Here is a 20,046-nt window from a genome sequence, read left to right on the forward strand (position 1 = left end):
GTGCTGCTCATGCATGTTTGTTTACATCTTTCGGTGCACTTAGTGACACCTCTGAACAGTCAAAGGGACTGTGTCTGTGATACAATATCCACAATCAACGTCTATCTTAAGGAGTTCTGGGGACCGGGGTGATGCAAAACTTTTTTTGATGTGTGTATATTGAGAGCAAAATTGCTACAAAAACTGAAAAATGTAAACATTTCTGGGGATGTTTATGTCCAACTAAGATAAATAATACATTCAATAAATATGTATAACAAATCCAAGAAGGGAGTTACTGAACGTTCAGTGACCAGTGCAAAATTCTTCAATACTTTCCTCAATGACCTCTCCTCATACATATCTACAGCAGAAGAAGTAAAAACCATACTTCTGCAGAAGGGGTTGTTATTTGGGTGTCATTACCAAACAACAAAAGTAAGCAATCATCAGATAAAATGAACCTGGAAATACGGGCAATTTCCAACATCAAAACTTTGTGCCAAACTGGGACGTGAACTTGGATTTCCTGCTTGTTGCTACTGGTTGCCTTAACCATTTCAGCTGGTATTGGTGGATAAATATCATATTGCAGTGCAATATCATAAAATGAAACAAGTGACAAATCACCTCAAACATTGGTCACACGAAAACCTTATGGAAATAAATATGTACTAAAAAAACCTTCTAGCAAATATTTTCTTTATGTCACTCTTACACAAAATTAACTTTAAAAATTGGAAGGTAAGATATACAGCAGGATGAATATTTGGCATGTGAATTGATCAAAAATTAAACTGTATCCTACATAAAGAAAACAGTTGAGAAAGCGCAAAACAGACTCAGTGTACTGAAGACAGTAGCCGGCAGTAAATGGGGATGTTCAAGAACAATGCTCAGTGCCGTTTACTCAACCTACATGCAACTAATTTTAACACACAGTAGCAAACAATTTGTTATGGCTACTACCAGAAATATCAGCAGGTTAGAGATAGTCCAGAACCAGGCATTAAGAATTATAACTGGTGGAGGAAAATCAGCACATTTAGTATCCAACAGAACTGTAACTAGATTAGAATCTATTGAAATAAATATTCAAAGGTTCAGCATGAGGAACTGATTGCGCTACCCTGCCATATTAATCAACAAAAATAGATAAAAAAAATCTACTCACTGTCAGCAGCAGCAGGAGCCAGTGGCTCCTTATTCTGGCAGGAGGGCTGAAGGGGGAGGATGAGGGATGAGGGAGAATGACACCCAGGATGTACCAGACAGGATGAGAAGGAAAGAATGATGGTTGGGGGTTATACCATATGAGATTTTAAAACATGAGGACTTAAAGGTGGGAGGTAAGGTAACATCCAAGACAAAGATTGCTGACAAAACATCATGAAAGATCAGACAACATAGAACTGTTGTTGTTGTTGTTGTGTTCTTCGCTCTGAAGACAGGTTGGATGCAGCTCTCCATCCTACTTTATCACGTCCAAACCTCTTTACCTCAGAATGACTACTGCAACCTACGTCCTTCTGAATCCACTTACTTTATTCATCTCTTGACTTCCCTCTACAATTTTACCCTCACACTTACCTCCAATGCTAAATTGGTGATCCCTTGATTTCTCTGAATGTGTCTATAAACCGATCCCTTCTTTTAGTCAAGGTGTGGCACAAATTTCTTTTCTCCCCAATTCTGTTCAGTACCTCTTCATCAGTTACATGATCTACTCATCCAGTCTTCTGCATTCTTGTGTAGCACCACATTTCATAAGCTTCTATTCAGTTCTTGTCTAAACTGTTTGTAATCCATGTCTCACTTGCATCCTCTTTTCAAGACAATGTCCATTTCATTCAACAGCTCTTCCTAGTTCTTTGATGTCTCTAACAGAAATACAATGTTGTAGGAAAACCACTAAGTCTTTATTTCTTCTCCCTGATCTTTGATTCATAGTCTTTTTTTTTTTTTTTTTTTTTTTTTTTTTTTTTTTTTTTTTTTTTTTTTTTTTTTTTTTTTTTTTTGGGTGCTTGCAGAATGCATGGTAGAGTAACATTGGAGTTGACTGCAATCCTCTCTCATCCACTTCTCAATCACTGTTTGCCTTTCATGCCCCCCTCAACTCTTACAACTCTTATAACTGCCATCTGGTTTCTACATAAGTTATATAGCCTTGTGTTTTGCTACTGCTACCTTCAGAATTTCAAAGGGAGTATTCCAGTCAACATTGTCAAAATCTTTCTCTAAGTCTACAAATGCTATGAACATAGGTTTCCCTTTCCTTAATTTATCTTCTAAGGGAAGTCATAGGGTTAGTACTGTCTTGCATGTTCCTACATTTCTCCACAACCCCAGCTGATCTTCTCCGAGGTCAGCTTCTACCAATTTTTCCATTCTTCTGTAAAGAATTTGTGTCAGTATTTTCCAACCATGATTTATGAAACTGATAGTCTGGTAATATTCATACATTCTAGCAACTACTTTCTTTTGAATTGGAATGGTTACATTCTTCTTGAAGTCTGAGAGTATTTTCCCTGTCTCATATATCTTGCACACTAGATGGAACAGTTTTGTCATGGCAAGCTCCCCCAAGGATATTAGTATTTCTGGTGGAGTGTGATCTGCTCCAAGGGCCTTGTTTCAGTTTAGGTCTTTCGGTGCTCTGTCAAATTCTTCTCGCAGTATCATTTTCCCATCTCATCTACATCCTCTCCCTTTTCTATAATATTTCCTTCAAGTTCATCTTCCTTATACAGGCCCTCTGCATACTTTTTCCACCTTTCTGCTTTCTGTTCTTTGCTCAGGACTGGTTTTCCATCTGAGCTCTTGATATTCATACAGCTGCTTCTCTTTTCCTATAAAGCCTCTTTAATTTTCATGTAGGTGGTATCTACCTTTCTCCTAGTGAAATATGCTTCTAAATCCATACGTCTGTACTCTAGCCACTCCTGCTTCTCCATTTTGCACTTCCTGTCAGCCTCATTTATTAGACATTTGTATTTCCTTTCATTCGCTTCATTTGCTGCACTTTTGTATTTTCTCCTTTCATAACCCAAATTTAATACCTCCTCTGATGTCAAAGGATTTCTATCAGGCCTTGTCTCTCCACCTATTAGATCCTCTGCTGGCTTCACTACTTCATCTCTCAAAGCTTCCTGTTCATCTTCTACCATATTCATTTCCCCTGTTCTTGTCAATAGTTACCTAATGTTCCCCCCAAAACTCTCAAGAAGCTATGGTTCTTTCAAGTTATCCAGATCTCATCTCCTTAATTTCACATATTTTTGCAATTTCAACAGTTTTAATCACCAGGTCATAACCAATAAATACTGCTCACAGTTTGCATCTGCCCCTGGATATGTCTTCCAGTTTAAAATCTGATTCTGAAATCTGTGTATCACCAATAATTTATCAATATGAAACCTACTGGTGTCTCCAGGTCTCTTCCATGTATACAGCCTTCTTTCATGGTCCTTCACCTGAGTGTTAGTGATGATTAAATTATGCTCTGTGCAAAGTTCTACCAGAAGGCTTTCATTCCTTTTCCCTAGCCACCCTCTTTCTTTCCTACTATCAAACCCCAGTCTCCCATTAAAATTAAATTCCCATCTCCCTTAACTATCTGAACAATTTCTTTTCTGCCTTCATACATTTCTTCAATCTATTCATCATCTGTGGAGCTAGAAGGCATATAAAACTGTACTACTGGGCTGGGTGTTGGCTTCTCATCCGTCTTGGCTGCGATAATATGTTCACTGTGCTGTTCATACTAGCTTTTCTGCATTCCTAGTTTCTTATTCATTGTTAGACCTACTCCTACATTACTTCTATTTGATTTTGTATTTATGATCCTGTACTCAGCTGAAAAGAAGTCCTACTATATTCAATTTCAATCTATTCATTTCTCTTTTTACTCACCTATCTGCCCAGTTAAAGAATCTAGCATTCTACTGCCCTGAAGAAAGCCAATTTTGTTTCTCCTGCTAATATTAAATAATGAATAATAAATATGAGAGAAATATTTTTGTCTGTATCTGTGTGTACATCTATTCTCTGCAAACCACCATGAACTGCATGGCAGAGTGTACATCCCATTGTACCAGATATTAGGGCTTTTCCCATTCCATTCACATATGGACTGCAGGAAGAACAACTGCTTAAACACCTCTATATGTGCTGTGATCAGTCTAACTTATTATCCCTATGGGTGCGATATGTAGGGGGCATTAGTGTACTGCTAGATTCCTCATTTAAAATTGGTTCTAGTTAGCATCTGTCTTCAATCATCTGCCAGTTCAGTTCTTTTAGCATCTCTGTGAGACAGTTGAAGTTATGTAGCAGCACTATACTCAATATAATGAGTTGAGAAGTGTACTAAAAGGTGTGTATTGCACACTTCAGCACTAAACATAATGCTGTTACATTAGTATACAAGGTGTATGGAGAACAGCCACCATGTCTGTTATTCTTTAGGATTCTTAAAGAGTCCTGAGAGCTATGAAACATCACATTACAGGACTGTTTAGTTACAATACTCTTGTAATCTACGGACATTTTAAGTAACTCTCAAGCAATGTGTGGTGCCTATTTTAGGAACTAAATTTCCACACATAAGATTGTTGAGCAGACATAGTTGTATAATAACATGAATGAGTATTTTAAAATCACATCAGTAGAACCAAAATAAATCAAACATTTTTGTCAACTACCTTTCTATAGATTCTTCACGAAAATGTTTGGCAGCTTATATACAAACCTTCCACAAGCTGACATGGTCAGTATTCATATCGAGCAACATTTCTTCTCCATTATCCTTTGGATCCACATCTTGGAAACCAACTGGGTGGTGTATGAGGTACAAGTCAACATAGTCTAGCTGCAGGTCATGCAGCGACTGCTTGAGGTGCTTCTCCACACATTCTGCTCGGTTTCCTGTCAATGGCAGCTGAAATAGAGGATTTTTTTTTTTTTTATAAGTAATACTGGAAAACTGAGATAGTTTACCTGGTCGTTAAAGTAGGGAGACTCATGAAGGCAACTTATTTTGCATTATTTTCCCAGCAGATGCTCACAAATGCTTTCCATTGTGTGCCAGCATAGTCCACTGTAACTAGCTATGACGTCACGAATGTTGTGCATAATGTGTTAAGTTTCAGTTTAATAACTTTAACAGTTTTCAAAATTTGTACATTTTACGTAAAAATCACCAGCGCAACAGTAAGTAGCTAAAAACTTCAAAATTTATATTCGGATTCCTTTTTCATTGTAATTTAATGGAAACAGCATGCTGGATGGTTCATGGTGGTTCATGGTGTGGATTCGTGTAGTCATGTCCTAGTTCATGAACCACAGGCAACATATGAGTGGCCAAGTAAGTGGTCCCAACAGTCGGGATACCAGTTACTTTGGAATAAGGCTGGGCATCTCGGACATATTCTGAGTTGTGGTCACCTTTGTGCTCATATGGCAAAGACTACCAAATCCACAGGTTAGTCCCTCAATCGTTAGGGGTAAAACCCAATGGGACTCGGGGCAAGTAAGGCTAGCAACCTGCTTCCCTGGTACTTTAAATATGATGCTGGCAACAATCAGAGCAAAATGCCTCGGACCTTTGGAGGTGATGGAGTCCCACCTCTAACTGACAAAACCAGGGACTCCTAAGATACGACTTGGCAAACAAGTGGTAATGAGATGGGGAGCTATTAATATCAATGGGGGCTACTCTGGGAAGAAGGTAGAGCTGGCAGAGGCTGCAAGTAAGATGTGGCTGGACGTTTTAGCTGTTAGTGACATTCGGGTAAGGGGTGAGAAAGAAGAGGAAGTGGGAGAATACAAGGTCTACCTGTCAGGAGTCAAAGCAGGAATAGCACAATGGGGTACAGGGCTTTACATCAGGAAAGAAATGGAACCCAGCGTAGTTGCAATAAGGTATGTAAACGAACGACTGAGGTGGATAGATTTGACAGTGTCTAGCAAGAAAATTAGGATTGTGTCAGTATACTCGCATTGTGAAGGGGCAGATCAAGATAGGATGGATAGTTTTTATGAGGCACTCAGTGATGTAGTTGTTAGAGTAAAGGACAAGGACAGTGTTCTGCTCATGGGTGATTTTAACGCTAGGATTGGAAATTGAACAGAAGGGTATGAAAAGGTTATGGGTAAATTTGGAGAGGATATGGAGGCCAACAGGAATGGGAAACAACTCTTGGATTTCTGTGACAGTATGGGCTTAGTAAACACAAACTCCTTTTTTAAACATAAGAACATTCACCGGTATACTTGGGAAGGCAGGGGAACCAGATCTGTCATTGACTATATAATAACAGATCAGGAATTCAGGAAGGCTGTGAGGGACTCACGTGTATTCAGGGGATTCTTTGATGACACTGATCATTATTTAATCTGCAGTGAAATTGGGATTGTGAGGCTGAAAGTGCAGGTCAGGTCCATATGTAGGAGGATAAGAGTGGAGAAACTTCAGGATAAGGAAATCAGGTACAAGTACATAACAGCGATCTCAGAAAGGTACCAGTTAGTTGAATGTAGTCAATTACAGTCATTGGAAAAGGAATGGACAAGGTACAGGGACACAGTACTAGAAGTGGCTAAAGAATGTCTTGGAACAGTAGTGTGTAAAAGTAGGATGAAGCAAACAGCTTGGTGGAATGACACAGTCAAGGCAGCCTGTAAAAGGAAAAAGAAGGCGTATCAAAAATAGCTACATACTAGAACTCAGGTAGACAGAGAAAGTTATGTTGAAGAAAGAAACAAAGCCAAACAGATAATTGCAGCATCCAAGAAGAAATCTTGAGAAGACTTTGGAAACAGGTTGGAAACTATGGGTCAAGCTGCTGGAAAACCATTCTGGAGTGTAATTAGCAGTCTTCGAAAGGGAGGTATGAAGGAAATGACAAGTATTTTGGACAGGTCAGGAAAACTGCTGGTGAATCCTGTGGATGCCTTGGGTAGATGGAGGGAATATTTTGAAGAGTTGCTCAATGTAGGTGAAAATACGATCAGTAATGTTTCAGATTTCGAGGTAGAATGGGATAGGAATGATGATGGAAATAGGATCACATTTGAGGAAGTGGAGAAAATGGTCAATAGATTGCAGTGCAATAAAGCAGCTGGGGTGGATGAAATTAAGTTGGAACTCATCAAATACAGTGGAATGTCAGGTCTTAAATGGCTACACAGGATAATTGAAATGGCCTGGGAGTCGGGACAGGTTCCATCAGACTGGACAAAAGCAGTAATCACACCAATCTTTAAACATGGAAACAGAAAAGATTGTAACAACTACAGAGGTATCTCTTTAATCAGCATTGTGGGTAAAATCTTCTCAGGTATTGTTGAAAGGAAAATGTGAGTATTAGTTGAGGACCAATTGGATGAAAATCAGTGTGGGTTTAGGCCTCTTAGAGGTTGTCAGGACCAGATCTTTAGCTTACGGCAAATAATGGAGAAGTGTTATGAGTGGAACAGGGAATTGTATCTATGCTTTATAGATCTAGAAAAGGCATATGGCCAGGTTCCTAGGAGGAAGTTATTGTCTGTTCTACGAGATTATGGAATAGGAGGCAAACTTTTGCAAGCAATTAAAGGTCTTTACATGGATAGTCAGGCAGCAGTTAGAGTTGACGGTAAATTGAGTTCATGGTTCAGAGTAGTTTCAGGGGTAAGACAAGGCTGCAACCTGTCTCCACAGTTGTTCATATTATTTATGGATCATATGTTGAAAATCATAGACTGGCTGGGTGAGATTAAGATATGTGAACACAAAATAAGCAGTCTTGCATATGCGGATGACTTAGTTGTGATGGCAGATTCGATTGAAAGTTTGCAAAGTAATATTTCAGAGCTAGATCAGAAATGTAAGGACTATGGTATGAAGATTAGCATCTCCAAAACGAAAGTAATGTCAGTGGGAAAGAAATATAAACGGATTGAGTGCCAAATAGGAGGAACAAAGTTAGAACAGGTGGACGGTTTCAAGTACTTATAATGTATATTCTCACAGGATAGCAACATAGTGAAAGAACTGGAAGCGAGGTGTAGCAAAGCTAATGCAGTGAGTGCTCAGCTACAATCTACTCTCTTCTGCAAGAAGGAAGTCAGTACCAAGACTAAGTTATCTGTGCATCGTTCAATCTTTCGACCAACTTTGTTGTATGGGAGCGAAAGTTGGGTGGATTCAGGTTACCTTATCAACAAGTTTGAGGTTACAGATATGAAAGTAGCTAGGATGATTGCAGGTACTAGTAGATGGGAACGGTGGCAGGAGGGTGTCCACAATGAGGAAATCAAAGAAAAACTGGGAATGAACTCTACAGATGTAGCAGTCAGGGCGAACAGGCTTAGATGGTGGGGTCATGTTACACGCATGGGAGAAGCAAGGTTACCCAAGAGACTCATGGGTTCAGCAGTAGAGGGTAGGAGTAGTCAGGGCAGACCAAGGAGAAGGTACCCGGATTCGGTTAAGAATGATTTTGAAGTAATAGGTTTAACGTCAGAAGAGGCACCAATGTTAGCACTGAATAGGGGATCATGGAGGAATTTTATAAGAGGGCTATGCTCCAGACTGAAGGCTGAAAGGCATAATCAGTCTTAAACAATGGTGATGGTGGTGATGATGATGAGCATGCTGGATCTCACAACGTAATATTTTGGTTGAAATTCATGATTTTCTGTTTTTTTGTCCTAAAAGTTTGGAAGCAAGATGGATTAAGTAAGTGATTAGATAAAGCTAGGATGTTTAGATATAGGTAGAATGGAGATACGCTATAATAACAAAGATGTGAGAAGTTTCTAAAAGGCAGCTATATAACTATAGCTGTAGCGTCTCTCCAAAGGGCAAGTTCAGAGCTCATCTATTGCGTGCAGTACAACTAAAATAATTCTCTCGCCAAAGGTATTTAACGTAGCCACATCAGAATTTTATTATTACTCTCCTGTGTGCTAATTACACAATTAAATCAAGAGCTTCATTGGCCTTAAGTGCATGAAGCAATTAATTATTTAGTAAACTGAAGTGGTGTTTTGCTAGCCCAGCGGCTGGTCAGTAAGGCAAACTTTTGTCATCTGCGCCTTCGGTGGTCCGCACCACGGCTATATAAATAAGAGCATGCGAGCCAGAGTAAGGCCTCAGTTCTCTTCTAGATTCATATCAGTGCGCACTCCATGTCAGAAGCCGCGTCGCATTTGTGCAGTTGCCAGGAACAGTGTTGGATGCTGTACTATGTAACTTGGTATGCACGTAACAATGAGTTTGCTTTGGGGTAAAGTGTTAATGGTGGAACAACTTCAGTGATTTATCCTCAGTTTGTGTATGTCGTATTTTCACGTGTCACCACAGGACAGACTTTCTTCCATTACTAGCGTGGTGTTTGATGAGTATTAACATCAAATTTTGGCGAGCATTCACTTTGAACATTTACATTGATAACAATTATTGAACAGTTTCGTCTTCTAGGGAAAATAGGATCCACACTATAGACTCTGAACAGCTCTGATAGTACAATAGCTGATGTGGGTAATCATTTGGAATTTTATGCTTTATCTTTTTCAGAATATAGTGAAAATTGTTATAGTAAACTGCAGTTTCTATGAATCCCAGACATCATCCTAAATCTTCAAGTAATGAACTTCAATAACGAATAATTTATTTCTCCATCAGAGTGGGCACAGTGAACTCTAATTACAGGCATCACATTTTTGCTAATTACTTTCTGGTTGCCAACATTGTAGCTAGAGAGCCTGGGTTGACGACGGCAACATACCATAATATATCAACTTTTATTTTCCACCCACTGCCCCACAAACAGCCTCACAGTACATTTACTACAGTATGAAGTGTGTTGTCACCAAGCAATCAGTCTGTAAACAAGTGTAACATTCACAAACATAATACTAGAAGGTGAAATGAATTACTGTACACTATCCCTCACTGTATCATCAGTGTGACACCAAAAGCAATGAGGTGTATTCAGTCATAAAAATCTTTGACTGTGTCAAAAGAATTTAATGGATAATAAAACTAACTTCAAATACAAACTGAAATTATACCTTCTGCTCCACAGAAGAATTTCTCTACATGTTGCAATATGATGTGATTGTGACTTTTTTTCTTTTTTTTCCTTTTTTTTTAAAAAAAAGGGGAGAGAATTGATAGCTACTACACAAGATAAACAAATGATATTCACGTTCAACAGGGAAACATAGCATTATTCCAAAAAGGCATCAACCTGTAGATGGAAAAAAGTAATGATAGAGAGAAATTAAAATGAGCAGCAAAAGATTACATGAAAGCATATAATGATTTATGTAGTGGATGGATGGATATGTGTGTGTGTCCTTCTTTCCCCCTAAGGTAAGTCTTTCCGCTCCCGGGATTGGAATGACTCCTTACCCTCTCCCTTAAAACCCACTTCCTTTCGTCTTTCCCTCTCCTTCCCTCTTTCCTGATGAGGCAACAGTTTGTTGCGAAAGCTTGAATTTTGTGTGTGTGTTTGTGTTTGTTTGTGTGTCTATCGACCTGCCAGCGCTTTCGTTCGGTAGGTCACCTCATCTTTGTTTTTATATATGATTTATGTAGTCAGTTGCCTTTGACAGATCATGGCATATTCTATTAGCCTACAATCTTTATGTACATTCTTGCTGTATCTGTAAATAGCCTTCTAAGCATTGGAATTCCTTAAAAATCCAAACTATGGCTCTGACAATACATTGTTTGTAGTCAGATGGCTGAAAAGGCACTTGCAGATTGCCTATTATAAAATTTTCTATAATGGTGGACAATTGTTTGCAGTATCTTTCTATCTACTGTCTCATGCAAATGCTTAACTTCAGCATATTTCAAGAAATTGTATGTTCCACTGATAAATGACTGGTTGCCCATATACTTTGACATGATTCACGAGAGAAGTGTCAATAAAAGATATTGATGAAACTCGGTGGGTGTATCTACGGTGCAGAATAATGCAATACATATTTTTTTATTTGTGCCCAATTTCACTTAAAGGGGTAAAAGACGCCCTGAAAAATAATTTGGCATTTTAAGTTTAAAGGGAATTTTTTTGAAACAGTGATATGCAAAAAATGTTTCACATACAAAAGCTGATATGTACTTGATGCCCTTGAAACCTATATAATCAATTATTGTGATAATCTGAAATTTTGCAAAATACCCCACCACTATTCATCAAATCTGAAAAACTGAAAACTTGTGTTACAACATAAATTAAAGAAGCATTCCAGCCACGTACATCCCTGTGTCGTAAAGCTGGTTTCTGAAGTACCTGTTTTGGAAAATAAACTGTACACTATGTACTGTTGGAGTATTTTCAGTGTACATAATTAAAATATCTAAACATTCATTACTATTGTAATAATTTATTTTACTTATATTTTTTATGTTTTAAATTGCTATTTTACATTCATGGCTTTTTTTGTTTTTCAGTTTACTGTTTCATATACATATATTTTGATAGTTGAAAATCATAAGTAACTTATTATTGTGATAGAAAATAAGTACAATAATGATAATCTGTAAGGAAATGCTTAAAACATAACATTTTGTTACACCATGCACATAAAATGAAAGAAAATTCTTCACATAATATGCATGACAATAAGCTTCACATAATATGCATGACAGAGAAGCCAGTATAAAACAGAATTCTGCATGATTTCAAATTTTCAGTGGTGATCTTCTATGTATACTGATTTTTGCCAGGCATATTTCAGTATATTGGTAAGTCATGGTGAAGGGAATTAATTATGTACTGCAGCTTCACTGTATTGTTTCTCAAGTGGAGATAGTCATAATCATTCACCAGAACTAGAACTGAAAATCTTCTCACAAAGTTATTCCAAAACAGAAAGCCGTATATGTTCCATGGCTGTACCTGTGCCATCAAGCTCTGCGGGGTCACCAGAGGTTTCTTGTTCTCAGGTATGATGGCCAAAAAGGTGTTTTTTTTTTTTCACACTGACTATCCCACTTTTCATAGTTTCAAAAGAAACTAATGATGAAATACCAAGTGCCCTTGTGGCAGCATCAAAGTCTGGGAAACAAACATCTGACCAGGACAAAAGATATTTGAAATATATTTTCTTTCCCAATGAGGGAGAAATATCCATTTTATTGTTAGGTTTTTGCTGTGGTCAGTGCGAATGAACTTTTTAGAGCATCGTACCTGAGACCATCTAGTGATTCCAAAGGGCTTACCACCACAGTTACAGCCATGGAACATACACAGATTTCGATGTTGGAAGAAATTTGTGAGAAGATTTTCAGATCTAGTTCTGTTGCATGGTTATGATGTCAATCACCACTTGATAAATAACACAATCAAGCTGCAGTCACTAATACATAATCAGCTCTTTTCACCAAGGCTCACCGATGTACTGAAATAAGCCTGATACAAATCAGGATATTTAGATGATAACCAGTGAAAATTTGAAATCCTGCAGAAGTTTGTTTTATACTGGCTTCTCTGTCATGTATACAATGTGAAGAAATTTCGTTCATTTTATATTCATGGTTTAAAACAAATGTTATGGTTTAAGTATTCCCTTACAGATTATCATTACTGTAATTATTTTCTATCATAATAATGAGTTACTTATTATTTCCAACTAACAAAATGCACGTATATGAAACAGTAAACTAAAAGACAAAAAAAGCCATGCATGTAAAATGCAAAATAACAATTTAAAACATAAAAAATATAAGCAAAATAAATAATTAGAATATTAATTAATGATTAGATATTTTAATTAGGTGTGTTGAAACTACCGTGATGGCACATTGTGTACAGCTTATTTTCCGAAAATGGTGTTTTAGAAACCAGCTTTACTGCACAGGAATGTATTTGGCTTGAAAGCTTCTTTAATTTATGATATAATAAAAGTTTTCATTTTGCAAAATCAATAAATGGTGGTGATGCATTTTGCAAAATTTCAAGTTATTAAAATAGTTGATTATACAGTTTTCTAAAAAATACAAGAAAAACATTTTTTGTGTATTGTTGTTTTGAAGAAATTCTCTCCAAACCTAAAATGCTAAATTATATTTCAGGGTATGTTTTACCCCTTAAAAGTAAAACTGGCCTCAAACTAAAAAAAAATATACTGCACTATTTTACCCCCTCTCCAGACCTGCCAAGTTTCACAACGATCGTTTACTGACACTTGGGAATCTTCTCCTGTTAGTTGCTCTTGGTACCTGACTGTGAAAGAGGAGCCTATTTAACAGGAATGTTGATCATTCCTTGGAATAAAAAACCGCTTTTTTTATGAGGTTCATTCAAATTAAACCTGATGTGTGTCTACCTTTGCCTTACACATAAGGTGGCACCACATAACTGCGGGTATGGTGGTGCCATCTATTATTAAAGAGACTGATGAGTGTCAACCGTTTGATGTTGCATAGCACCAGCATGGTTTCACATAGAAGAGAAGGTGGTCACAGAAGTTATTGCCCACTACCAAACATGAAGGCGAGTAAGCAGGAACAATGAGGAGTGTTTCAATTTTTGGCAGTGGAGGGATTTGGAGGCCATGAAATATATCAACGGATGAAGGCTGCGTATGGTGAGCACAGCCTGAGTCGTTCAAGTGTTGTGGAATGGTGCAAACGATTCCTTGAGGGGTGTGAGTCACTGGAAGATGATGCTCGTCCTAGACAGGCTCATTGTGTCATCACACCAGAAATGGTTGCAGAACTGAGTGCTTTAGTCTTGGACAACCACAAAATCACCATGGATGAGATCCATCAGTTACTAGGTATTAGCATGGGCACTGCCCACACCATAATGCATCAAGACTTGAACTTCCGAAAAATGTGTGCACAGTGGGTTCCGCACCAAGTGACTGCCAAACAGTGCAATACTCAAATGGCGCTGTCTTTGAGTCACCTGCAACGTTATCATGAGGAGGAATATGGTGTTCTGTCATGTATTGTCATAGGTGATGAAACATGGTGTTAATAAAATCATTACCGTTACTTTACACTAGTGAACGGGTTTCGTTTGAATACCTCTTATAATATTTTTTGATCATATAGTGCTATCCATTACTTTATCTCTCAGCTCACAGTCAACACTACTTTGAAACTAATATTAATCCCCTTAGTTTCAAGTTTCTCAGCTGTGAAGTTGTTATGCTTAGTAAATACATTTTGCAGGAAACTAATGGCATGTTTTGGGGTTGTCCCACTTCTGACTCTGCTCAGCTAAAACCAAGCCTTTTTTTTTCACTACACAGTATTCCTGGTTCTTGTACCAACTAATGTTTTAGTCATGCTTTTAGATATGGCATTTCCAGATGCAACCAAATTCTATGATGGTGAGCATGCACTCTGTCTGACCCTTCGCAGTGTACTTTTATACGAATGTTCTTCAGCCACAGTTGCAACATTGACAAAGCGTACATTTCTTCTGTTTCTGTGTGCAATTCTTAAAACTGTGCCTCTGCATTCCCAAGTAATAAACAAAATGCCAAAGCTTACATTTCAATTACAATGTGTTTTGTGCAGATGGCACACATTTCAAAAAGGAGTGGGTGACCTTCCAACAACTAAACAACAGCTCTTTTTATTTTTAAACCAACTAAACAAATATTTTTAATGTAATAGACCTATTATATTTTATGGATAAAAAGCAGAAAAATTACTTGTACAAAATGCAACGAGTAAAAATATAATTGATTGTATGAATTTTACTTTGTAGTTTTTGTTTTTTCTCTTCTAATTCCACTACTTATAGTACTTGTTGCTCTTTTCTATAAACTCCACAAGTATGAAATAATTTGTTTGCTCTCAGACTGCTATAATTTCAAGTCCACTTTTTCACACTGAGAATTATCTTGTAAAAGAGCTTCACCGTTTTCACTATCAGAAGGTTCATCCAATATAAATTTTCTTGAAGCCTTGAATTTAATTTTTTTCTAATATTCCATCTTCTTTACTCAAATCTATGAATTTTTTTATAATGTTTTAAAAGTTTTCAGTTCAATTAAGTTATTTCGAAGTGGAGCAGTGGTTAGCACGCCGGACTCGGGAGGACTATGGTTCAAACCCATGTCGGCCCATCCTGATTTAGATTTTCCATGATTTCCCTTAATCACCTATTCCATGATTTCCCTAAATGACCTCAGGCAAATGGTGAGATGTTTCCTTTGAAAGGTCACAGCCAAATTCCTTCCTCATCCAGGGGGACCAATGATCCCTCTGATTTGATCCCCTCGCCCAAATCAACCAACCAAATAGTTTCACTTTTTGCTGCTGTGTTTGCAAAATGCCAGACATCTTCATCTTCAGGTGCCCTTAATTTGTGTATGTTTTCAGTTCATTGCTTTTTCCAATGTAAGCCTAGGACCACAGCTAAAAAGTCTAGATTTTTGTTTGTTTGTTCTGTGTTCATATTCAGTTGTGCAGTTCATTTCAGCACAGAATGAACCAAGTACAATATCTAGGCTGTATATTCACACTGCTGTGAAATCATCTGAATACACAGCTTGTTCATAATAGTCAACAAATTATGTAAAATTTGCTTTGCAAAAGCTGTTGGTCTTCACAGACTTGTGCTTTGAGATTTTTGTGCAATGGTATCTTAATATTGGCTGATGAAATACTTGACCCTGACAATTCCAACTATTTTAATTACATCTCAATGACTTTAATATGTTTGAATTTAGCTGTGTTACCTTACTGTCAGGCAGTCCTTAGATCAGACTTTTAATTAATCATAAAGCTTACATTCTTCATCTGCAGTGAAAACTTCTTGACTCCTATACTTTGAGTGATAATAATCTGATGTTGATATCTGATTACTACCTAACAGCTTAATGTCAGCTACATTACAGTTTCTTAAACTGTCAAATAAAGCAGAATGGTACATCCCATACTGCAGCACTTCTAAGAGGCTTTTTACCTCTTCCACAGTCTCTGCAATTTTTTATTCATTCACTTCTATTTTAAAACACTCCTTTTTGAAAGTTCATACTATGTTATCCAATTAAATAAGATGACCGATTTGAGAACTTTTTACCTTTGTCACAATAAAAAGATCTTCTCTCTTGATTTTTCCAGAATCAAGCCATTTCTTCAATGTCCTCCCAATTTGGGCTTCATTATTATACCTCCGGGCTGTATCTATGTGTCTGTACCCAATCTCCAGTGCTGCATCTATCGCCTTCTCTATATCATCTCCCAGTGCCTGTAACATCAACAATAGTGTGACAATTTGTGTGTAGTTAACAATCATGCTGGCTGAAAGAATAATTTATTTTAAAATAAGTATGTCAGTGGTTATTTTCAGGTTATGTCCATGAATGTGTAACTGAATACAGACCAATTTTATCATGCCATTGACGGTGACATTGGCACTTGTTTTATTCGGCTGTACATAGACAGGCATAATCAGAAAATTATCAACATAAATATTACGTGTGACAGGGAGCTACAAGGTAACAGTCTTTAAAAAAAAATTGTGCCAGTGAATTATTTGTAACAAATATCTTACAGAATAACATTCTGTAATTGAAGATGGTATTTTAGGATATTTTTACCAGTTGTACTTTAAAAAAAAAAAATCTTGTTACGACACATTTCTGACCAGATTTCACAATCCGTAGTGAGGCACGCAAGCTAGCTGCCTACAATAACCCACTGAAGGAAATGGAATATTGCTGGAGCAGCATGGTGAAAGGCTCCAGTCTCGCCCTGGTGGTGAGCTGAAGCTCCTCATACTGTGTCCCAGTGTTGCACTGCCTCAGTCATCTATGGGACCAAAGGTGTAGTCCTGTCACAGCAAAGCAGTGGAGTGTCACTACAAATACTTGTGGCTCCAAGACCAGCAATACCTCATCTTCAACCACTGCTGAAATCGTGGCATATTCCACGTCAGCTGTCAGTTCCATGTGGCCCAGTCAGCTTCTTCTACATCTACGTTTAGCCACTAGCTCTTGGCATATGAGCCACTACCAGCCCTGACAATCCTCGAGCTGGTGCCACCGGGAAGGTTCAACCTTTAGGGAAATCTCATTCATCTGTGGGTGTCTCCAAAGGATGCCAAATTTGGGATCTGTGGCATGCACTTGACTGACCACTAGAGTAGCTATGCAACTACCACCTGCCAAACACGTTCGCCAGGCTACACTGGCTCCCAGTACTTCACCGAGGCAGCTCTCCCACCAAGTGTCCCCCCGCAGCTGCAACCGAGCACATCGCTGCACACTCTGCTGGAGCTAGCAGCTGTCACCTGGGGGTCTTTGCACACCACTGAGTCACTGTCACTCACCACTGTTGCAGCATCTTACAGAATAAAAGAATTGTATTGCTAGTGTTGGATAGACTGTCAGTGACACAGCACCACAAGTAACTGCTGTTAATAAGGCGAGTACACCGGTCATATGTTACATATCTTTATGAGCTTCAAATGGGAGCGACTTCAGTAATGGATAAGAACTGTGATTGCTGTGTGCAGATGTGAGCTGAGTTAGTGAACATTCACTCACAGCTCCACACGGTGTTGGCTTCCATCACACAGCTTGAGGCTGCTGCCAAGGGGCGTCACCATGGGGGGTCAGATGTGGGGATGCGAAGGACGTTGATCACGTCCCTTGTGTCCCCCAATCGGTCTACTGCTGTGGCCGCCTCAGGTACTGCCTGGACTGAGGTTCACCTCTCATGCATGGTCGAGTGGGAGATCATTCCAAAGTCTGGCATGCGGTGAAATACTTTCCGAGGTGCCGATTGTAGGGCCCCCCCGGTTCATTTCACAAGCAGGTTTTGGGCGTTATCTATGGCTGGCAAATTCTCTAAGCTGGATGCAGTCATCCACACTGTTCCAGAGAAAGCTTCTCAGCCCACAAGGTCTGGGCATTCACAGAGGATGGGTTTGCTGGTAGCTCCAACATTAGGCATGTAATGGGGTTCCTTAGGAACATGGCTGCCAAGGAGGCGAAGGAAACCAGTGCACACTCCATGTGCATACCAGGGGGAGGGGGGGAAGGGTCATTCCAGGTGTGGAAAAGGTGCTTCCAGATATCATGAAGAGTATAGGGCGCAGCCAACTGCAGGTGGTGGCTCATGTTGGTACCAATGATGCGTGTTGCTCTGTATCAGAGGAGATTCTCTCTGGTTTCAGGTGGCTAGCAGAAATGGTAAGGACTGCCAGTCTGGCTTCCGATATTAAGGCAGAGTTCACACTCTGCAGCATTGTTGATAGAACCAGTTGTGGTCCTTTGGTGCAGAGCTCAGTGGAGGGTGTCAATCAGAGGCTCAGGCAGTTCTGTGACCATGTAGGCTGCAGATTCCTTAACTTGCGCCTTCGGGTGGTGGGTTTCTGGGTTCTGCTTAATAGATCGGGAGTACACTACACACAGGAGTGACTACACATGTAGTGGAGCTGTGTGCAAGGGACTGGTCAGTTTTTTTAGGTTAGAGGGCCTCAGGGAACCCCAGAAAGGGCGTTCATGTAAAATGGGGCAGGTAAAACACAGTAAGGTAGTTGTGGAAATAATAGGTAAATTGTCATAGCCGTGTTGGGAAAGATCCAGAGCTCTAAGCCCTAATAGAAAACACTGAAGCTCAAATGGTTATGGGTACAGAAAGCTGGCTAAAGCTGGAAATGAGTCTATATGAAACTTTTTCAAATGACCTATCAGTGTTCAGAAAGGATAGAGTAAATAGAGTAAGTAGTTTACCTTCTAGTGAAATTGAAGTAGATAGTTTCTGTGGAATAGTATGGGCAGAGGTTGTACTTGACAATCGTACTAAACTATTAGTTGGATTATTTTACCGGCCCCCTGGCTCGGAAGATATAGTTGCCAAACAGTTCAAAGAAAACTTGAGTCTCATTTCAAATAGGTACCCCACCCGTACAACTATAGTTGGTGGTGATTTCAATCTACCCTCAATATGCTGGAAAAATAAAATGCTTAAAGCCAGTGGCAGGCATAAAACATCATTCGAAATTGTATTGAATGCTTCCTCAGAAAATTATTTTGAACAATTAGTTCATGAGCCCACTCGAAGTGTAAATGGTTGCGAAATCATACGTGACCTCTTAGCAACAAATAATCCTGGACACATAGGGCATATAATGATGAATACAGGGATTAGTGGCCACAAGGCAGTTGCTACTAGGCTGAATACCATAACACCCACAACCATCAAAAAGAAATGCAAGGCACATCTATTTAAAAAAGCTGATGAAAATGTTCTTGCACATCTATTTAAAAAAGCTGATGAAAATGTTCTTAACACCTTTTTAAGAGACAGTCTCCACTGCTTTTGATCTGATCATGTAAGCATAGAAAAGATGTGGAATGATTTCAAAGAGATAGTATCGACAGTAATTGAGATATATACCGCACAAATTAATAAGTGATGGTACTGATTCCCCATGGTACACAAAATGGGTCAGATCACTGTTACAGAAGCAATGAAAAAACGTGCCAAATTTAAAAGAATGTAAAATGCCCAAGACTGGCAAACTTTTGCAAAAGTTTGAAAGATAGTGTGTACATCAATGCAAAATGCCTTTAATAACTTCCACAATGAAACACTGTCTCTGAATCTCGTAGAAAACCCAAAGGGATTCTGGCATACATAAAGCACACCAGTGGCAAGACGCAATCAGTACCTTCACTGCACAATAACAACGGTGAAGTCACTGATGACAGTGCCACTAAAGAAGAGTTATTAAACATGGTTTTCTGAAACTCCTTCACTAAAGAAGACATAGTAAATATTCCTGAATTCCAATCAAGACAACTGCCAAGATGAGAAACATAGAAGCAGATATCCTCGGTGTAGCAAAGCAGCTTAAATTACTTAATAAAGGCAAGGTCTGCAGTCCACATTGTATACAGAGAGGCACTCTGCATTGCAGTGTAGCTTGCTGTCCAGGTTTGAGAGGGTGCATTTCTGGATGAGGTATCGAATATATTGCTTCCCCCTACTTATACCTCCCGAGGAGACCACGAATGTAAAATTAGAGAGATTCGAGCGCGCACAGATGCTTTCTGGCAGTCGTTGTTCCCGCAAACCATACGCAACTGGAA

General features: G+C 38.8%; 1 protein-coding gene across 1 annotated transcript in view; it reads right to left on the reverse strand.

The window, feature by feature from the left end:
* The window catches only part of LOC126424727 (1,5-anhydro-D-fructose reductase-like), a 61,225-nt gene that overhangs the window by 30,410 nt on the left and 10,769 nt on the right, over positions 1-20,046 (reverse strand). Inside the window, exons 2-3 of the mRNA XM_050087447.1 lie at positions 16,026-16,193; positions 4,730-4,918 (exon numbers count right to left, since the gene is read on the reverse strand). Of these exons, the coding sequence (XP_049943404.1) occupies positions 4,730-4,918; positions 16,026-16,193 (357 nt within the window). The remainder of the gene's footprint in view (positions 1-4,729; positions 4,919-16,025; positions 16,194-20,046) is intronic.

The sequence above is a fragment of the Schistocerca serialis genome, chromosome 10, assembly GCF_023864345.2.
Source record: "Schistocerca serialis cubense isolate TAMUIC-IGC-003099 chromosome 10, iqSchSeri2.2, whole genome shotgun sequence".
NCBI classification, from domain to species: Eukaryota; Metazoa; Arthropoda; class Insecta; order Orthoptera; family Acrididae; genus Schistocerca; species Schistocerca serialis.